This window comes from Cervus canadensis, chromosome 17 (genome assembly GCF_019320065.1).
Source record: "Cervus canadensis isolate Bull #8, Minnesota chromosome 17, ASM1932006v1, whole genome shotgun sequence".
Classification (NCBI taxonomy): domain Eukaryota; kingdom Metazoa; phylum Chordata; class Mammalia; order Artiodactyla; family Cervidae; genus Cervus; species Cervus canadensis.
This window is the reverse complement of record NC_057402.1, coordinates 13,027,768-13,048,134: the sequence shown is the minus strand read 5'-3', so window position 1 is coordinate 13,048,134 and position 20,367 is coordinate 13,027,768. Positions and strand designations below refer to the sequence as shown.

General features: G+C 47.2%; 1 protein-coding gene across 2 annotated transcripts in view; it reads right to left on the bottom strand.

The window, feature by feature from the left end:
* The window catches only part of FBLN5 (fibulin 5), an 86,541-nt gene that overhangs the window by 17,417 nt on the left and 48,757 nt on the right, over positions 1-20,367 (bottom strand). For both annotated transcript variants that reach the window (XM_043489700.1, XM_043489699.1), the window contains exons 5-7: positions 13,037-13,159; positions 8,575-8,691; positions 4,403-4,522 (exon numbers count right to left, since the gene is read on the bottom strand). In XM_043489700.1, coding sequence (XP_043345635.1) covers positions 4,403-4,522; positions 8,575-8,691; positions 13,037-13,159 — 360 coding nt within the window. The remainder of the gene's footprint in view (positions 1-4,402; positions 4,523-8,574; positions 8,692-13,036; positions 13,160-20,367) is intronic.

Genomic DNA, 20,367 nt, shown 5'->3' with positions numbered 1-20,367 from the left:
AGAGAACCCCCATTTGAGCCTCACGCGATAAGCACGCCAAAGAAAACATGTTTTTCTTTCATTTGTTGTGTTCCCGAAAACTTGCTTTCACTGGCTTCCCCATGTGACATGTCCTCGGATTGCTCTCTGGAATCACCCAGCGAGGATGTCAGCACATGGGAGGCTGCTCCTCCACCATGCGATAATTCCTGTTACATGCCTGCAGTCTCTCACATTCGAGAAGGAAAAACTCCTTTCCTTTTCTCCCAGAGGCCTCCAGGCGATGGGTTACGAGCCAGCAGAACTGAGATGCTGCTTTGTTAAAGCACGTTAAAGTTAAAGCACACTCAGCGAGTCAGATCTGCTCTATCCTGCCCACTCCCGCTCCCTGGGGAGCCTCGTAGAGTCTGGTCTTGGTCCCAGCCGTCCTAACAGAGTGTCCTGTTTATTTCTGTTAAGCATGTAGATTCCATTCATACCTTTAGTAGAAGGCAGTGGTAAAACCTGTCATTTCCTGAGAGCTTGCTTGTACCAAGCCCTAGGTTACATGTGCTACATGCCTCATCTTATTCGATCCTCACCTCAGCCCTAGAAAGGGGTGCTATTACTAACCATACTTGACAGAGGGGAGATTGAGGCTCACAGAGATTAGGTAACTTTTTTTTTTTTTTTTTTACTTTTTGGCCATGTCATGCAGCATGTGGGATCTTAGTTCCCCAACAAGGGATCAATCTGCCCCCGGCATTGGAAGCACAGAGTCTTAATCACCGGACCACCAGGGGAGTCCCAAGTTTAGGGACCTTGACTAAATTTACAGATAACGAGTAAGCAGCAAAGCTGGGATTTGAACCTGGCTAGCCAGACTCTGGATTCTATACTCATCAACACAATGCCATAATGTCTCCCTGAGTAAATCCTGCCTGAATCGGACTCCAAACTGGTGGATCTGGGGAGTCCTGGGCTTGGGAAGTTCCCTGGCTGGGGCTTGCCCCACTGCAGATGGAGAGAGAGCAACCACCTCCACCTATCAGACCACTCTGCTTATGTTAGAGTCACAATCCCCAGACTTTACTAAGGATTGTGGCTCCATCCTCCATAAGCAGAAATACAATGGACCTACAGAAAAAACGTTATGACAAACCTAGACTGCATATTAAAAAGCAGAGACATCACTTTGCCAACAAAGTTCCATCTAGTCAAAGCAATGGTTTTTCCAGTAGTTGTATGGATGTGAGAGTTGGACTATGAAGAAGGCTGAGCACTGAAGAATTGATGCTTTTGAACTGTAGTGCTGCAGAAGATGCTTGAGAGTCCCTTGGACTGCAAGGAGATCAAACCAGTCCATCCTAAAGGAAATCAGTCCTGAATATTCATTGGAAGGACTGATGCTGAAGCTGAAGCTCCAGTACTTTGGCCACCTGATGTGATGTGATGTGATGTGAAGAGCCAACTCTTTGGGAAAGACCCTGATGCTGGGAAAGATTGAGGGCAGGAGACGGGGACAACAGAGAACGAGATGAGTAAATGACATTCAATCCTCACCTCAGCCCTAGAAAGAGGTGCTATTACTAACCAAACTCAACAGAGGGGAGATTGAGGCTCACAGAGGTTACTGACTCAATGAACATGAGTTTGAGCAAACTCTGGGAGATAGTGAAGGACAGGGAAGCCTGGTGGGCTATATATAGTCCATGGGTTCTCAGAGTCGGACACTACTGAGCAAATAAGTAAGTGAAGTAAGTCAGAAAAAGTAAGTCAGAAAGAAATATCATATATTAACGCATATATGTGGAATCTAGAAAAATGGTATAAATGATCTTATTTGGAGAGCAGAAATGGAGACACAGACATAGAGAACAAATGTACGGATACCAAGGGAGGAAGATAGGGATGGGAAGAACTGGGAGACTGGGATTAATGTATCCACACTGCTGCTGCTGCTGCTAAGTCACTTCAGTCGTGTCCGACTCTGTGCGACCCCATAGATGGCAGCCCACCAGGCTCCCCCATCCCTGGGATTCTCCAGGCAAGAACTACTAAGTATAAAATAAATAACTTAGGAGAACAGACTGTAGAGCACAGGGAACTCTACCCAGTGCTCTGCAGTGACCTAAATGGAAAGGAAATCCAAAAAAGAGGGGATATGTGTATACATATAGCTGGTTCACTTTGCCATACGGCAGAAATGAACACAACATTGTAAAGCAACTAGACTCCAATAAAAATGACTATTAAAGATTGAAGCGGGAATAAAAAAATAAATACAGGCCAGTTTCTGGCAGGGAGCACAGTTTCAAGCAGTCACATGAGAATCTATCGTGGTTTCCTGGGTCAGATCACTTAGCTAGAACAACACCGTGAAGGTCACAGTTCCCAGCCGGGAAACCAGCAGCACAACAAGGGAGTGAGTGGGAAGGGACGGACAACAAGCTCCCAGCAAACATCCCCGCGAATCCTGTCTGACTCTCTGCGACCCCATGGACTGTAGCCCGCCAGGCTCCTCAACAGAGGGGAGATTTCTCCTGTCCATGGGATTTTTCAGGTAAGAATATTTGAGTGGGCTGCCATTTTCCTCCTCCAGAGGATCTTCCTGCCCCAGGGATCAAACCTGCATCTCCTGTGTCTTGTGCATTGCAGGCAGATTCTTTACCTGCTGAGCCATCAGGGAAGCCCAGGCCCACAGTGGACAGGGGTTACCTGAAGATTTCAGAAAGTGTGCATCATGACGGATATGGGAAAAAAGATGCCCATTTTGGTTAAAGTGAGTCAACTGAAAATCTTTGCCAAAACACCAAGGATGGCTTCTTGAAAAACCAAAAGTGTCTTACACTTAGGCTTAGAGAAAGTTAAATGAACGCAAATGACACTTAAGTCCCCCAGCTCATTTCATCTTGATGACTGCCCCTGTGAAGGTGTTTGTTGGTTGGTTTGTTTTTTAACAAATGAGAAACTGAGGCTCAGGAAGTGACTTGGCCAGGAAAGCACTGAACGGGAGAGCTAGAATCTGAAATTGGCTCTGACTCCACGGTCACTCTCTCACACCTTCTATGCAGGTGGCCACATCTGTGGATGTGCAGACAATTCTCCAAAAATGAATGACCCCATCCCATAATGCTAAACTTGTCACCTCTTAGTTCCTTAGCCCAGATTCCCCCAAAGGAGTGCCACAGGAGGTGGGGAGAGACCGGGATTGAAACCTAGGAAGAGAGTAACTTTTTATGCCTAAGGGTATTTTACAGCTATTTCTGGGACTGACATTTAATCGGCCTAAGGCTCTCTGTAACTGCCTACTTGTGGCTGTGTCTTTCCTGGCCCTGGGGAGAAGGGCTCGTTTGTTTCAGAGAATTCTGTCCCCAAAACACCCTAGTCCTACCTAAAGCTACACACAAGTTCCATTCACGGCCTGGGTCAGTTCCTGTTACAATGAAATCCAGGATTAGGAAATTTTCTATTCTGGAGGACGAAAAGATTTTCACTCTAGGATATGGCCCACTTGTTTTGAAAAATACAGTGAAGCATCATTAATTTGGACTGTGCTCCTTTACAATTGCTGATGATGCTAAAACGGAATAGAATGGAGTTTAAGTCAACATTTACAAAAAACAGGAAAAGAAACAAGAGAAGGAAAAACGAAGCAAAGAATGAACTATACACGGCCCTCTGCAGAATGCTACAAGAACAGATAGGGGCAAGAAGCTACTCCTAGTCTCAAGGAGTTTACCAGAGTTTACATGTTTCTAAGATAATTATGATAGAATCCACAGACTAGCATGAGCAGAGAGTCATAGCTTCCTGGACTTGGAAGGAATTTACAAAAGGTCAACTGAACCATCTGTGTTCTCACAACAAATTAAGATTTTATTCATTCAACATCCAATCATTCATTAGTTAATTTGAAAACTAGTTACTGCATGTTCATGGTGTGCCAGGTCTTAAGTTAGGCACTGATTATAGAGATTTTAATAGTTTACATACATAATCTCATTCATTTAACTCTCCCCCTCCCAACCCTACCCTGTGAGACTCGCTTTTATTCCTGCTATTATTCTATTAGTATTATCTGCCCTATTCCCATGACTTGACTCAGTGCTGGGTGAAGACAGATAACTCAAACCAGCATGCAAAATTAGGCAATTCCTCTTCCTCTTCAACCCCATGTCAGATCCTAAAAGTTAGCTCCACTGATTTTTGCATTAAGGGTCAAATAACAAGGGACATTAGTTGCATGGCACCTTTGGGAAGTGACTCATCTTTATTTTGTGTGGTTGTGACTCATCTCTATTTTGTGTGGTTGTAACCCCGCTGCACTGGAAAATGTCCCAAACTGGAAATCTGCCTGGGAAATAAGAGGAAACACCTGTGAAGAAACCCCTGCCCCAGTGCCCCTAGGACAAGTGGAAGTCTCCAAAGCCAAGCTCATTACCACTGCAATGAACGCCATCATCCTCAAGTTCATATCCTGGGTCGCAGCGGCAGATGAAAGAGCCATAGGTGTTGACACAGGTTTGCACGCAGGGATTCTCAGTTGCACACTCATTCACATCTGTGGAAAATCAAAGCATATCACTGACCATTCCCACAAGAGAATGTTTGTATTAGTTCAGCAGAAGAACGCACCAGCAACAAAATTCACTACCATCAGGAGACCAGATCCACAGATACCAAGGATGTCCATATAAGATCTGTCAGATGGAGAGCTCAGACCCCAGCGTGTTCACTGAAGAACCATGGGCTCCATCTATACATCCCCTCTGGGGTTGCAAGTTAGGAAGGGTGGAAATGGCATATATACATATCATATACGTGTGTAAACATGTACACGTTTATACCTCCAAGGAAGTCCACTCTCCAAGGCTCACCAACAGGAATTTCTAGGCTACATCTGCTCCTTCCCATCCCCAATTAGCTCTTACCTCACCCCCACTGACTTTGAAGTTTCAGATAAAGGGGTAAATAAGCATGATAATTTACAAAAAATAACTATTCACTATGGCTGTGGACTGAACTGTGTCCCTTCCAAAATTCACATGTTGAATCCCGCATCCCCACATGTGATGAAGGCCCCAAATCCCCACATTTGGAGATGGGGCCATTGGGAGGTAATTAAGGTTAAATGAACTCATAAAGGTGGGGCCCTTATGAAAAGAAGCACTGGGGCTCCTGCTCTTGCTCTTTCTGTTGTGTGAGGACATCGGGAGAAGGTGGTCACCTACAAGCCAAGAAGCACCCAAGCACCCAATCATGCTGGTAACTTCACATTGGACTTTCAGCCTCCACAACTGTGAGAAAGTAAATTTCTGTTGTCTAAGCCACCACAGTCTATGGTATAATATTTTGTCATGGCAGCCTGAGCCAACTAAGATAGATGGACATAAATACTGTCACTGATTATTACAGAAGGATCTCGTACTCACCGAATCCTTATTGCCTGGGCTCAGAATCATCGACCCATGTTACAAGTTCAGTAGGTTAAGGAGAGAACCACAAAAAAGGGCACAAGGAAACTTTTGAGTGATAGGATAGTCATTGGGCTTCCCGGGTGGCACAATTGGTAAAGAATTCACCTGCCAATGCAGGAGACATGAGAGATGAGGGTTCAATCCCAGGATCTGGAAGATCCCCTGGAGGAGGGCATGGCAACCCACTCCAGTATTTTTCCCTAGAGAATCCTGGGGACAGAGGAGCCTGACAGGCTATAATCCATAGGGCTGCAAAAAGTCGGACACGACTGAGGTGCCTATCTTGAGTTGGCAATGGTTTGGGGGGATATATGTATGTCAAAGTGCATGAAATCATGTGCCTTTAACAGTGCAGTTCATCTTATGTCAATTATACATCAACAAAGATGTTTATCCCGGTTTTGAAGTTGAGAGATGTGCCCAAGTCCCCAAGCTAGCAAGGGCACAGTTGAAAATGGGATGTGAGTCAGGGGTCTTTCCACAATACACAGGATTCATTCTGCACAGCTCAGAGAAGGGGAGGCAAGGAGGGAGCCATTGGTACAATGGCACTGGCTGACCCATTTTAAGCTCCTCTCCCCGCTTCTCCATATGACAATGACCAAAGTGCCAGCTGAGAAAATTTCTATCCCTTTCAAAGTCCAGGCAAACCTCTTCAGACTCTTAATAGAGATTTGAATGCTTTCAGAATAAAAAGGGAAGTGGCTTGAGAAGTTTTTCTTACAGAAGAGGGCAAACCCATATCCACATAGCTCCCACTTCCTGGCATCTTTGAAACTTTCAGAGGGGCAGAAAAAAATAGATGGCCATACAGGGCGAGTCCAGGGAGATGCCAGTCTCCTCCGGTGCAAAGGGAGTCTAGAGGCTGTCCACCCAGGAGGCCAGGAAAATGTTATGATGCCAGGCTATCCAGGCAGGACGGCACCGAGGAGGAGGGCTCAAGTCCTCAGCTTCCAGCCAGAGGCTGGATGTGCAAGGAGAGCAAGCTCAAGACCCGCCCTCTCGCAGCTTTCAGCTACTTGCACTTCTGCCCCCAGGGCCCTGGCGGCCCTCTCCGGCCAGCCCTGCCCTCCACACACACCCAAGGGCCCTTCTGAATCCTGTGGGAGCAGACCCGCTCCCCACTCCAACCTGCTGGACAGGAAGACTGGACTCTTGGGCTTTATGCTCGTTTCTGCCACCACCTAGCTGCCAGACTCTGGCCAAGTTGCTTAACCTCTTTGAAGCCTGATTTCCTCATCTGCCCTGCCTACCTCACAAGGCTATTGTTGGGGCTCCGTGAGATGAACAAATGTGACGATGCTTTGACGAGGGCAAAGCTGTCTTCCTTGCTTGAGGTGTTAGGAATACAAAAGCTCGCTGGAGTTTGTCACATCCTGTGTCTCTGCGGGCCCTGCTGATGCAATATCCCAGTGGCCAAGTGCCCGAGTCCAGGCCTGGGTGCTGTGTCTGCCGCTTCATTACACTGCTGGACCTGGCATCGCCAGGTATGTTACTGCTCCCTGTCAGAGGACGGTTTCCACAGGACACCATGGCCTTTCGGCTTCTCTGTGAGTGGCCATGCTTTAGGAGGGGCTGGCATCTCGAACCTCCAGCCCTGGCCCGGAGAAGCCTGCATCTGTACTCAGTCACTTATCACAGCAGCAAAGGAGCCAGGCGCCTGCTCCTCTGTGCAATCAGCTCCCTCAACCTCCCAGGCCAGCCTCTGCTCTCAGAAGAAAATGACCTCTCCTGGCGAGAGGAACATAGTCGAGACTTCTTGGAACAATCAGCAGAACCAGCTTTGGAAGAGAGACTGACAAAGAATCCAGGATCCAGCTCTTTAACGCTGATGCCTTCCTGTTTACTCAATGATTTAGATACGATTAAACTAATGGAGACATAATATCCTCCAACTAGCTGGCCAGGAGCCTGCCAGCCAGACCTCGAGTGCTGTGACAAGGAAATGGATCCTGCAAAAGCTGGTGGCGGGCTCCAAACAAAGACCTCATTCTGAGTCTCTGGCGCTGTCTCCACCCTGGATGGGGCAGCTGCCAGGGACTGGAGGCCCCAGGCTGCAGGCTGGGGGCGGGGAGCCGGGGGCCAGGCAGGACTTGCGCTAATTCCTTGGGTCTTAAATCCCCTGTTCACTTCCTGAGCAGAAGATACCTTCCGCTGGAAACTGCCATAAGCCTGGAACTTGTTTTTCTTACTTATCAGTATGTGATGCCATCATGTGAAAGTCAGAAAATGCCCTTGTTTCATTGTGTTACTGCAGGGAATGTCGGGTTGTAAGGGAAGTTACCACCACCAGCATCACTGGACTCCTGGCTAAATAACAGGCCCTCCTAGCACGGACAAGGGACAGCTATAATGACAGGCATCGAAGTTGCCTGTGGGGCTTCCCCTGGTGACTCCAGGGTAAAGAATCTGCCTGCCAATGCAGGAGACAAGGGTTCCATCCCTGACCCAGGAAGATCCCTCACAGCACTAAGCAACTCAGCCCGTGTGACACAATTACTGAAACTCCCAAGCCCTAGAGCACACCCTCTGCAACAAGAGAGGCCACCATGATGAGAAGCCCACACACCACAACTAGAGAGGAGCTCCTGCTTGCTGGAACTAGCAAAAGCCCATGCAGCAATGAAGACCCTGCACAGCCAAAAGTAAAATAAATAAAATTATTTTTTTTTAAAGTTGCCTGTGAAACCCTTGCATAAAGTGAGTATCTCACAATTCAGCAGGAATCAGAAGCCCTCTCTCTTCATCCAAGCCCTCTCTCTTCATCCCTCTTTGGGCCTCGGGAATTGAACTCAGTCAGGCTAGAGGACATGTGAGAAAGCTTCTGACTGATCAAAAATGTTGGCAAGGCTACTTGTGGACAGCGGATACATAGAGAGAAGCAAATCCATGAAATCGTAAGCTCCCAGCTGGTGGATGATGTGGTTCTAATCTCAGTAAATGCGCAGAGCACATCCTGACATGTTTCACATAAGCTCAGTGAGGATCTCAGGTTTCTGTAAGCAATGGCATGAGCAGGCAGTGAGTGGAAATACACTTTAACAACGGCGTTTCTCACCAACATAAGCTGTCAGACTTTGAAGAAGACAGCATCTAGGGTTTCAACTGTGTTCAAGTTATCATTCACATCACATACCTTGGCAAGACCTTCCATCCTCGTTGAGGGTAAAACCAGGGTTGCATGTACAGGAATAAGATCCGGGAACATTTGCGCACAGCTGCTGGCAGTAGCCATAACGACATTCATCAATGTCTGGAAACAGAATTGCAAGCAAGGTAAGATATTTCTTCTCCATCACCAATGCTACCCCCAGCATCATTACTGCCCATCTCTTCTGGAACAGGATAACAAAAGGAAGCGAAGGGGAACTGATACAAAGACAGCACCGACTAAGCCACCGGGAGGGTGACAACCCTCTGGATTCTGGGTTCAATCTCCCCACCATCCTCCATGACCTGTCTCAGTCTTGTGAAACACCTGAACCTATCTTGAAAGTTGCAGAAAAAAAATTTTTGCTTAGAGAGGAACGTTGGTCAAGGTGACCTCTAGGATTTCATCCAAATCTAAGACTTAACACTAAGATGAATCCAACCCTGACAGTCGCTCTCAGATTCTACAGAAACATGTCACTGCCCTGGGAAGGGACAAGTTAAAGTGTAAGAGGATTCCATAGCCTGGTTCCTATAGGCTCTTTGCCAGCTCCACTAATAATGAATATGGAGACTTCCCTGGTGATCCAGTGGTTAAGAATCTACTTGATAATGCAGGGGATACGAGTTTAATCCCTGATCAGGGAACTAAGATCCCAAACGTCATGGGGCAATTCAATGCATATACCACAACTAGAGAAGCCGCCACTCACCACAACTAGAGGGCCTGCCCGCTTCAACGAAAGATCCCACATGATGCAACTAAGACCTGACACAGCCAAATAAATAATTATTTCTTTAAAAATAACAATAAATAATGAATATGTCTGGCTGTTGGGAACAAGACTGAGTACCGGCTAGGCCAAGCTGGGGAGCACTGCAGTCTGGAGACCTGTGAACCCAGGAGCACGAGGACTCTGGAGTTCACCTTGAATCTCCTCCTTGTAGCACAGCAGCCTTAAAACTCTGGATAAACACACCTTTTTCAAACTACAACCAGCCTTTCTTGAGTAAGCAGCTATGTGGGTGAATGGTTCCTTTTAGCAGAGCCAGGCTGACATGTACCAGTCAATGGGGAGTCTAAGTATGGGAAAGCACTTTCCAACACCCCAGGCTGATGGGCTGGAGAAATCACTCCTGCAAGATAGGATGTTTTGAATGAAGCTCCAGGTGGGGACTAAGCTCTCACCTCACTTATAGCTATAACAGGTCCCTATTTCATCCTCAACTCCTCCTAAACGTTCCCCCTCTGGTATCCCAGTTCCTTTGGAATCAGGGTCCATCCAGGGTTTGGAAGATCAGCTTAGAACTTGTCTCTGTGCCTGGCTTCTACCACCTACTGCCAGAAAGCAATAGTCTTCATTGGAAGGACTGATGCTGAAGCTCCAATACTTTGATGCTGATGAGAGGAGCTGACTCATCAGAAAAGACTCTGATGCTGGGAAAGATTGAGGGCAGGAAGAGAAGGGGGAGACAGACAATGAGATGGTTGGATGGCATTGACTCAACTGACATAAGTTTGAGCAAACTCTAGGAGACAGTGAAGGACAAGAAAGCCTGGTCAGCTGCAGTCCATAGGGTTGCAAAGAATTGGACAAGATTGAATGACTGAACAACTGCCAGAAGGGACCCCACCTCCACATTACTCATTGTTCAGCCCCCCTCAGAAGCTGTGCCCTGCCCTTGTCAATCTGTTTTATCTCTGACTGGCAGCTACTTTTAACCCAGCTCACCCCACTGCCTACTGAGTGGCACTCAGCTCCCAAGTGGAAAGCACACTGACTTATGCAGTTGCTGGTCCTGACTCTTATGTGGGTGCAGTTGGGTGCATCCCCAAGCCCAGAGAGGCATCAAGGGGAAAAGAGGGCATCTTTGGCCTTAGGGGTAGCTTGGAGGAAAGGCAATCCCCTAGTCCTTCTTTTTCTACAAAGGCAATGCCTCCAAAGTCATGCGGAAAGGGTGGTGGATGGCTATGGAACTTGCACCTTGAAAGCAAAAGAAGAGTTTGGCCAGGAAAAGGCACAAGTTTAGCCATATTGGGGAATGGTCCTCACTTTGGATGTCAAGCGTAAGCAGACTGTGTGTGCAGCACCATTAGGCCTTCAGGAGCATCCTTCCTAAAGTTTCATGCTCTGTGGATAAGAGCAACCCTCCTGGGAGAGGAATGTCCCAGTTACTGTCCCCACTCAGATGGGGAGGGGTTTCCTGGCCCCAAGTTCTCTGCAATCTGGCCTGCATGTCCCGGTCACCTGGTCTTCTCTAGCACCCCCTTGTGGGGAAAAAAAACTGGACTGAAAAACAGAACACAGATTTTAGACCCAACTAACTCTTTGTCCAACATGTTCCTCCTCTGTGAGTCTCAGTTTCCAACTCTATAAAAGGTGGGTGACATAATATATAACATCCCTTCCAGCTCTGAAATGCTACATATTGAGTTCCCATACAAATAACTCACACTGATCTGCTTATGTTCAAATCAGTGGCCTCAAATTTTCCATAATAGCTGAGGTTGGTTAAAATGCAAGGCAATCATCATATTCACATATGCCCATATGCAGCCAGCTCTTCGGTGCCTGGAAAGGAGAACCAAGTGAGGTCCAGGCTGGCTCGTCAGGCCCCTTTGGGCAGGGCTCTAGAGGAGACCTCAACTCAGTCTCAATCAAGAGAAAACAGGAAAAAAGAATCTTTTTGTCTGTTTGTTTCCATGATGTTGTTTGGATTTATTTCTTAGCACCTCCAGGACTGACTTTCAGGCAACAGAGCAGTGTCTTGAGACTTTAAACTAGAAGGGCTTTTCCAAGAAAACAGCAAAGAAATCACACCCTAGAAAGAGAAATTGAAATGACAACTAGAGATTGCTATGAATGCATTCACTTGGCTAAGCCAAAGACTAGAGGGGAAGAAAGGAAAATAGCCCTCCAGTAAAAATAAACAGAGGGATCATACAGCTGATGCCAACTGCAAGGGACAAAATTCTCAATAGGTGCTGACTGACTTCTTAAAAAAGACCAGAGCTAGAGGGGTGGGCAGGGGGTGGGGGCTATGGTGGGGTATTGGAAGGAGATGATGTTAGATCTGAATCCCCTGATTCACATTTGAGACCTGGGACATTTCTGTGACAAAGCAAGCATTTCCTTCTTTTGGTAGGATTTCTAATTAGGGACCCATGGGGTCGCTAAGAGTCAGACATGACTGAGCGACTTCACTTTCACTTTTCATTTTCATGAATTGGAGAAGGAAATGGCAACCCACTCCAGTGTTCTTGGAGAATCTCAGGGATGGGGGAGCCTGGTGGGCTGCCGTCTATGGGGTCGCACAGAGTCGGACACGACTGAAGCGACTTAGCAGCAGCAGCAGCTAATTAGGGACAGAATAACCCTCACCTCTATCACTTCCTGCCTCTGTTATAAATTTCCAAAGGCAGAAAGAAGGTCTAGGTAAAACCAAATATGAACATTTAAAAGTTATATTAAAAAATTCTGATGATTGAGAGGCAGTGACGAAGGCCTGAAAAGCACCTTCCTATCCTGGCAGAGTCTTTATTGGACTCTATATAAACAGGACAGCAAAAGGGAGGAAGACAGCAAGGTTCAGGGCCTGAAAAGCAGGGTAAGAGGCTGCAGCCATGATGGATCAATCCCAGTTGTCAACAGCAGGGAGCCAGGCTGCCATAATCTTGTCTATGTTTGGGACTGGACAAAAACATGTTTTGGTGGTTCAGTGGTAAAGAATCTACCCGCAATGCAGGAGATGCAGATTCCATCTGTGGGTTGGGAAGATCCCCTGGAGAAGGAAATGGCAACCTACTCCAATATTCTTGCCTGTGAAATCCCATGAACAGAGGAACCTAGAAGGCCACGGTCCATCAGGTTGCAAGAGACACAACTTAGTGAGTAAACCACCATCATTGTCATAATAAAAATAAGAGAAAGTGAAAGTGGCTCAGTCACGTCCAACTCTTTGCAACACCATGGCCAGAATACTGGAGTGGGTAGCCGTTCCCTTCTCTAGGGGATCTTCCCAACCCAAGGATCAAATCCAGGTCTCCTGCATTGCAGGCAGATTCTTTACCAGCTGAACCATGAGGGAATACTGGATTGGGTAGATCCAAGAATACTGGAGTGGGTAGCCTATCCCTTCTCCAGCAGATCTTCCTGACCCAGGAATCAAACCAGAGTCTCCTGCATTGCAGGCAGATCTTTACCAACTGAGCAATCAGAGAAGCCCAAAAATAAGCACGTGGGGAAAAAAAAAAATCTCTGGTGATGACATGCCGTGATGTGGTGATGGTGACAAGTGATCTTAAAGGGTGGTGCTCCATGTAAGCTCAACAGTCTTCTGCCACCCCCAACCCCAAAGAAAAGCACATTGCCCTTAGACCACCCAGCCGTGACCACAATTCACAATACCCCGAGGCAATCATTCACTTTCAAGAGTGTCTGTATTACCTAAGCACTGGCCTTCGAGTAGCCAGTAGCCATCCGTGCAGGAACAGGTGTAGCCTCCTTCGGTGTTGATGCAAATCTGGGTAGGGTTGCACTGGTGGGAATCCGTTGCACACTCATCCACATCTGTAACACAGACATATTCCAAAGAATGTCACCTATACCTGTTTAGAGCCCTGGAGCCACCAGAGGTGCTAGCTGCTTGCTTGTCTGGCTGGGAGGCAGTTGATTATGTCCCCGGGTTACATCACCTCCCTAACAGGTACCACTAGGAGACCCTGGCCTTTCTGGAGAGGGCAGAGCCAATCTGCTCCCTGGAAATCTACAAGGGAAATGGCCAAAAAGAAAACATCCTTAAGCACTGTTCTGCCATCCTGTCCAACATTCTCTGAAAGCAGGTTCACCTTGATAACAACCATTACTTGACTTAGAAATGTATTTTGTATTAGGCTTATCCATTCACATATAAACAGGTCTGTTGGTACCTTCTGGGTGCACAGAGCCATGATAAACACCTCTGAGAACAATAACGGAAGGAAGAAAAACATCCCTCGCTAGCGGAAGCTTGCAAGTCACTTGACTGCATCCATGCATGAAAATCTTTTACATTAGGGCCACTGCTCCTTCAGGAAACTTCTAGGAGCCCTCCAGCCTTCCCTCCTCCACCCCAGAGCTCTGGGGTTCACCTCCTGCTGCCCTCTGCTCAGATTGGGCTTCCCCACGCTGTTGGTACACATGCCCACCTGTCTGCTGCCGGGCAGGTACTTGTGTCCAAGTCAGTCTCTTCTCCTTCATTGGAACCGTCAAAGCGCGGAGACCAAGCTGTATTATGGCCCCATTTCTCATGTGGTGTACACAGTACTCAAAACTGTTTCCGCTGAAATGAATCCTACTTTCTTTTCTCCCCACACTGCACCTTAGGGAGTCCTGTAATGGGTGCTCCTGACACCACACCCTCACTTTGACAAAACACAGGGATTCACCCAGCGCCCTTAATTCATCTGGCCTGGACCTGCCTCTCCTTTTCACTCCCACCCTCACCTGCCTGCATCCTTAGTAGGGCTCCTCCCTTTTGCCCTCTCATCAGGGTTTGCTCATCTACACCCTACCCCTCCAGAATGGGCCATCGCACCATCAGAAATATCAAGTTGAGAAAAAGTTTGTTAGGGTTTTGCCATAACAGCTTCCGAAAAACCCAAACAAACATTTTGGCCAACCCAGCAGCATTAAAACTGCAGGGTTTAAGTGCAGCTTTAAAAACTGCACTTCCCGGAGACTGAGCAGTGCGCCCGATTCCTCATTCTCCTCTCACAGTCGCCCCATGCAGTGGGCTGGTGATTCCCATTTCACAGATGGGAAAATAGTGCTGAACATGCTATAGCATCAAGGCCAGAGAGAAGTTCAGGCCTCCCTGCCCCCCAGCCCCCTCTGCGCAGAGATGACAGAGCTCAGGCTGCCGGGCCCCGGCAGGTGAAGCAGAGGAGACAGGGTTGAGCTTTTGCTGCCTTTTCCTGCCCCACCTGGAAAACTGTCTGCCTCTTGACATTGTAGATGGCAGACTGGTGGCAGGGGGGCAGCTCTGGGGGCCCTGAGGATTCCAAAGTGTTAGCTCCATCGGTAGCACAGGTGTGCACTCAGGAAACGAGCACAATTGATCCAGTGAAACAAATATTCAGCCAGGTAAGTGATGGTCTCCTGGGTCTAAAGACACCACCCACCACAATCCACCACCATGTGCCTCATCAGTCAACACCAAGGATGCTGGTCAGTTCCCACCCCAGCCCCAATGACCAGAGTCTGGACATCCCATAGAACCAGGCTCCAGCCTTTTCAACATGGACAACCTCCAAGAACCTACTTCCAGGGTGGCAGCCACCTCTGCTGTGCCCCAATGATGTAGAGCCTTGATGGCAAAGACCCAGGGCCATCTCAGCTGCAAGAGTTCCTGCCTTTGCCCCGGGCATCACCTCCAGCCCCAGCTCTGCCCACCCAGCAGAGCCTCCCAGGGGAACCAGCAAATAATGCTTGGCCGGCAGCCGCTCCTGCTCAAATCGGTATCGAAGCCCAGGATAATAAATAACACCACTATCGGCCAGCACATATTTACATTTTTCCGGTGGGAAGTGATGGATGACAATTGTACCCTGGGAACAACACTGCCTTAGGAATGTGTGCTCTTTATCCTGCTTCGAGGGGAATGGAGGGTGAAGGAACAGCAGAGCAGTCAGAAGCCCTGGTGACAGCAAGTTCCCAGGCTCTGTGCTTGTGTAACTTGCATGGAGACAACGTGCCCCCACTAGCCTGACAGAGAGTCACCAAACTGGGAGAGGCCCAGACTGGGCTCAGAAGAGCGTGGGAGGCCTCAATGTGTAGGCACGTGCAAACTATCCAAATCATCCAGAAACAAAATCTCTAAGGTTTATTTTTTTTTTAATCCACCATTTTTACTCAGATAAAGAACTAACTCAGTTATACTGCATATCTGTTGATGGACATTCAAAAAACTACTTGAATTGACTGATTGGATGAGCTGAACGGGTTGAATTCATTGTCAATTGATTGACGTTGAATGGATGGTCAATCTAAATATGTTCTGAGAACTCAATAAGTCTGGGAGTCTCTGGGGGAAATATGTCCCATCTTTATATCCTCAAAATATACCTGGTTTAACTTGGGTCCATGCATGTGTTAAATCATGTCTGATTCTTTGTGACCCCACAGACTGTAGCCCACCAGGCTCCTCTTGTCCATTGGTTTTCCAGGCAAGAATACTGGAGTGGGTTGCCATTTCCTCCTCCAAGGGATCTTCCCTCCAGGGGATCTTCCTTCTCAGAGGGATCTTCCCACAGGATGGAACCCATGTCTCCTGCTTGCATCTCCTGCCTTGGCAGGAGGGTTCTTTACCACTTAAGCCACCTGGAAAGTCCCCACCTTGGGTCCATAGTAAATGTTTAATGAATGAATCAATGAACACATGGGCAACACACATTAAGGCCTCTGAGTCCCCAGACAAGTTTTTCCAGCCAACTTGCTGACAAGTGTGTAGACTTTAAAAACAACCACCCCCACCAAAAACCCCCATCAGCTTGCACACCTGAGGGGCTGAAACTGAGAACGTTCATGCCTTGGGTTCCGCACGAGGTGAAAAGACTCATCACACATTCCAGCTCACAGCTGAATAGCTTACATTAAATACCTTTGACTTAAATAACAGAAAGGAAAAAATACGTCGAACCACTCCCAAGGACATTCTTTGGCAAAGCGGCCTTTTCTGCACCAGTGGAAAAGTACAAGTTAGGACAACCTAAGTAAGTGCCATTATTCTCGGATGCAAATTGTGCTGGTTACTCCTTTCCTTTTCTGTGTAATGTTTAGGAATCGTCCCTTAAGAGAAGAGGATGCTGGGTTCATTCAATCATTCATGCCCTCACTCATCTATTAATTCTTTGTGTTCTACTCTGGCTGTGTGTGTGTGTGTGTGTGTGTGTGTGTGTGTGTCCTCCCAAATCTCCAGGCTGCTGAGAGAGCCAGTGGGGAGCACAGTCCCTCCAACCATGTGACCCCCACAGTGTCTCTCCTGGGGCTGTAGCCCTGGGCAGCTGTCTGGGCCCTTCAAGGACTCCAGCACAGCAGCTGTGGTTCATCTCTCCTCCACCAGGACGACATCTACCTGCTGTCCAGGCAACCAGGACCCCGGTAACTGGAGGACAGAGCTCCCTGACACCTCCAGAACCAGATCACAGCCCAGCACTGCATCCGCCCAGGAAGAAATCATTCTCCGTGTTGAGCAGCACAGCCCTGCTGCCTGGTGCAGCTCTGAGCTGTCGCCCTTTCCTGCAGACCTCCCCAGGGTGGCCTTCACTTACAGCATTCTTGGGACTTCCCTGGTGGTCCAGTGGCTAAGACTCTGCACTCCCAATATAGGGGGCCCGGGTTCGATCCCTAGCCAGGAAACTAGATCCCACATGCTGCAGCTAAGAATCCACATGCCATGACTAAAAGATCTCACATGCGGCAACTAAAAAGAAAATTTTATGCCTCAGCAAAGACTGAAGATGCGACTCCATGTCGCAACTAAGACCTGGCACCCAATAAATAATAAAATAAATAAATACACGTGCATGCATGTTAAGTCACTTCAGCCGTGTCTGATTCTTTGCGACCCTATCATCCATAGCCCACCCCCTGCCCCCGCCAGGATCCTCTGTCCATGGGATTCTAAAGGCAAGGACGCTGGAGTGGATTGCCACGCCCTCCTCCAGGGGATCTTCCTGACCCAGGATTTGAACCCGTGTCACGCCTCCTGCATTGGCAGACAGGTTCTTTACCACTAGTAGCACCTAGGAAGCCCCAAAATAAATGCATATAAAAATGATTTTAAAAGTACAGCAATCTCAAACAAAAACTGCTCACTTAGAAAAGTTCTCAAAGCAGTCAACCTCATCTCCTTGACCCGCTTCCAGGAGGCAGAAGTGAGCTCCCGGCCTTGGTACAGCGGCCCACATGTCAGACATACTCATTCAGGAGGTCGCATCCATAGCTGTGTCCCATGTCCCCAGCTGATGCACTAAGGCAGCAAGATCTCACAGGGGCACCAGATGGAGAAACTGGCCTCAAGACATCAGAATACATCTGCCCAACAAACCAGGACAACAAAGGGAACAGAATCTTCCATGCTGAGACCTTAATAAACATTTCTCTGAAGAGAACATACAAGTGGCCATTAGGCACATGAAGAGATGGTCAACATCACAATTATTAGAGAAATGAAAATTAAAACTGCAATGAGGTACCACCTCATACCAGTCAGAATGGCCATCACTAAAAAGCCTACAAATAAATGCTGGAGAGGGTGTGGAAAAAAAGGAACCCTCCTACACTGCTGGTGGGAATGTAAGTTGGTGAAGCCATTATGGAAAACAGTGCGGAGTTCCTCAGAAAACTAAAAATAGGATTACTATATAATCCAGCAATCTCACTCCTGAGCACATACATGGACAAAACTATAATTTGAAAAGATCATGCACCCCTAGTTCATAGCAGCACTTTTCACAATAGCCAAGACATGGAAACAATGTAAATGTCCACTGACAGATGAACGGATAAAGAAGATGTGATACATATATACAATGGAATACTACTTGGCCATAAAAAGAATGAAATAATGCCATTTGCAGTAACATGGATGGACCTAAAGATTATCATATTTAATACTAAGCAAAGTAAGTTCAGAAAGAGAAAGACAAATACCATATGATATCACTTACGTGTGGAATCTAAAGTATGACACAAATGATCTTATCTATGAAATAGAAAGAAAATCAAGGACATAGAGAACAGACTGGTGGTTGCCAAGGCGGATGGGAAATGGGGGAGTGAAGGAGTGGGAGGTTGGGGTTAGCAGATGTAAACTATTATATATAGAATGGATGAACAACAAGGTTCTACTCTACATCACAGGGAACTATGCCCAATATCCCGTGATAAACCATAACAGAAAAGGACATTAATAAAGAATGTCTATATGTGCATAGCTGAGTCACTTGGCAGTATAGCAGAGATTGGCACAACACTGTAAGTCAACTATACTTCAATAAAAAATGTAAAATTAGAATCTTCCAGGCTGACTCAAGGGACAGCATGGGAAAAGGCCACAGTCTGCAAAGCTGCTGGAAGGCTTGGCCCTTGGAGCAGGAGTCTGTGATAGAAGCAAGTAGCAATAGACAGGTCCCCTCCCCCTCTTGTCAGATGGAGTTCTCATAGGGCTCCTGACTATCATGCTGTTGCTTTATGCCTCTTATACGGCCTTCCCTGGGAGTGAGTGAGTTCTCAGCATGCAACCCACTTTCCCATTCCCTATAAAACTAATGGTTCCAAGCATAATCTCAGGGTTAACTCACAGTTTATTATATAAAAATCTCTACAGGCAGGTAAAATGGACAACATCCCCCTATAAATATGCATAAACGTGTCTGTGCTTAGTTGCTCAGTTGTGTCCAACTTTTTGCAGCTCCATGGCCTGCAGCCCACCAGGCTTCTCTGTCCATGGGGGTCCTCCAGGCAAGAATACTGGAGTGGGTTGCCATTTCCTCCTCCAGGGGATCTTCCCGACCCAGGGATCAAACCTGTATCTCCTGTATTGCAGGCAGATTCTTTACTATCTGAGCCACCAGGGAAGCCCATGCATAAACATGTTTGAATACAAATAATATGCATACATAAGCCAGGTATTTACTATATTTGGATGTCCATATTATATACCCACGTGCATTTACATTTCAGCGTTTATTCCTAAAAGTTCAAGGGAAAATAGTTAACCTGTTCTCACAACACAAATTCTCATTGAAATAAATGTCCCTTAAAAACCGTAAAACAAAGCAAACCCAAACAAAAACTAACGGTTCCCCCATGCCCACAGGGAAAAGATTTCCCATCATGCTGCCTGTACCAAAGCTTAAGAGGAAAAAGAGACCAAAGGTCTGAGACCTCCCCAGAAAGGGCTTCTGGGTTAAAAAAGAAAAGAAAAGAATGTTGAGGGCAGGCAGAGCTGGGTGTGAATCCAGTTCTTGCACTTAAGAGCTGAATATTACCGACAAGTTGATTAATCTGAGGGATGCTCAGATGCTCTGCAAAATAGCCCTGCAACAGCCTGCCTCCTCAGCTGCTAGGAGAGTTCACAAATAATTGTGTTTGCAGGTGCCATTGCCACTACCTGGCGCACAGGAAGTACTTGGGAAGTTTTAGTTTCCTTCTTTAGAGAGCGGCTGTTTCTAAGAGTTGTGAAAGATGGGGGAAGCTTGGTTTCTGCCGGCCGCAGGCTCTGTCCTGGGATTCAGAAGACACGATGATGACAGCACTCAGTGGGCTGTGAGACAGTTAGCTTATGGTTCAATCAACCACAGTCGCCAATCGTCCATGATTCTGTAACTGAGGATGTCCGAAAGCCTAAGGGTGCGTGTGTCTTGCTGAAGTCCACAGCCAAATACCTTAACACCGTGATTCTTCCCTCTTCCTGTGTTTTCTCCTCTCCAATACTGTGATTAAGGCAGGGCTGACTTTGTGAGCCTGTGGACACACCCTCGGCTGAGCGTCTCGGCTCTTGTGTGAGAATGGCCATCAGCCAAAGGGAAACATTCTCAGTGGGTGACACTGGGAGAAAGTGTCCAAAGCCTTTGGAAGACTGCACCTTTCCAAAGGCCTCCATGATTCCTTTTTTGGACACGGCCAAGTCATTTCCTTGGTAGTAAATTTTTACCCAGTGAAACAACATGTTTTCCCAGCCCGTTTTTGTTCCTTCCTTGCTCAAGCTAATGGGGCTTGATAAGAAAGAAGAA